This window comes from Dendroctonus ponderosae, unplaced genomic scaffold, assembly GCF_020466585.1.
Source record: "Dendroctonus ponderosae isolate FM_Combo_2020 unplaced genomic scaffold, Dpon_F_20191213v2 Dpon_F_20191213_10, whole genome shotgun sequence".
In the NCBI taxonomy this organism is placed as follows: Eukaryota; Metazoa; Arthropoda; class Insecta; order Coleoptera; family Curculionidae; genus Dendroctonus; species Dendroctonus ponderosae.
This window is the reverse complement of record NW_026017111.1, coordinates 473,087-474,271: the sequence shown is the minus strand read 5'-3', so window position 1 is coordinate 474,271 and position 1,185 is coordinate 473,087. Positions and strand designations below refer to the sequence as shown.

At 44.6% G+C, this 1,185-nt stretch overlaps 1 protein-coding gene across 3 annotated transcripts in view; it reads left to right on the top strand.

Moving 5' to 3' along the window:
* Positions 1-1,185, top strand: part of LOC109537238 (conserved oligomeric Golgi complex subunit 1) — a 4,812-nt gene that overhangs the window by 2,477 nt on the left and 1,150 nt on the right. For 2 of the 3 annotated variants that reach the window (XM_019903866.2, XM_019903865.2), the window contains 2 exons: positions 307-735; positions 788-982. In XM_019903866.2, the coding sequence (XP_019759425.2) occupies positions 307-735; positions 788-982 (624 nt within the window). Of the gene's footprint in view, positions 1-306; positions 736-787; positions 983-1,039; positions 1,100-1,185 lie in introns of those variants that run through there. The other variant, XM_019903867.2, reaches the window with a different exon arrangement.

Genomic DNA, 1,185 nt, shown 5'->3' with positions numbered 1-1,185 from the left:
AGAACTAAATGGCCCTTTGAGAAAGTGAACTATCGATAAGGAAATGTTGACAGTTTTCCCAAAAAGTCTTCGTTTCAGAAAGTTTTAAATTTGCGTGTTTTTCTGTTGAGATGCAAAACCGACTCAAACAAGGCGCTGCTTTTTTTGAAGTTTCTCAAGAACTATTTGAGCCACAGAATTCGTTTTGGCATCGTTTGATAGAGAATTGAAAACTCGATTCAGAAATAACCACATGAGTGAGGAAATTCGCGTAGTTTTGACCCAGAAAGCCAAATTTCACTTTAATTCAGCGGAATTTAATTTTAGAGATGGGACGAGATCGAAATCCAGGAACAGGCCGAGGAGAAGACATTCAAGTCGCAAATCAAAGTGCCCTTAAAACCCAGCATTCCGTTGTCCAACGTCCTGGTCATGCTCAACGAGGATCTAAGTAAAGTCCTGCCGTATACGCTGCCCAAGTCCGTTCACTTGCAATTCATCGAACGAAACATGTATGTGATATTACGAGAATATGAGCAAGTCGCTACGGAAGAGCTGAATCAAAACCAGGCCTTGCAGGCCTTACTGGACGTTAGGTTTCTGGCAACTCTGTGCGTGCCCAGAGAAAACACGCAAATGGTCAAACTAGCCCAAACTATCTGTGATAAGCTGCGTAGCAAAATCGACCCGTTTGACCTAAACGTTTTCTACTCTTATCTGCAGAACAACGTTCGCAAGGCTGTCAGCCAATCGCAAGTGAGTTGACTTTGCGTGTACTATTTGGGGTTTTAATGCAGGCTTTGTTCAGACTTTGTTCGGCTGTCTTTTGCCCTCCACCATGCAGCTGATGAATCTGGGAGCCTACACGAAAGCCAAAGAACAGGAGAAAAACCCCTCTTTAATGGCTGTCAGCGCGCCGTCCACTAACGCGTGGTTCCCACTACTGCCCATCACAGTGCCATCACAAAAACTACCCGGGGTTTCCCAAGTTAAGCCGGAATCGGTAAGTTTGCTCAAATACTGAAGGTTTACTGTAGTACTCAGATGATGCCTTGTGTAGGCTATTTCTAGGGCCTGATCGGGCTTGAGGTCGTCATTGTACACAGGCAAGCTGTTTTTGTTTTATCAGGCTATGAAGGCTTTCACGGCCGGTTAAATCACATTTAGGAATGTTTTCCGGGCTTTGAAGCCGTGGTCTATGGGAAT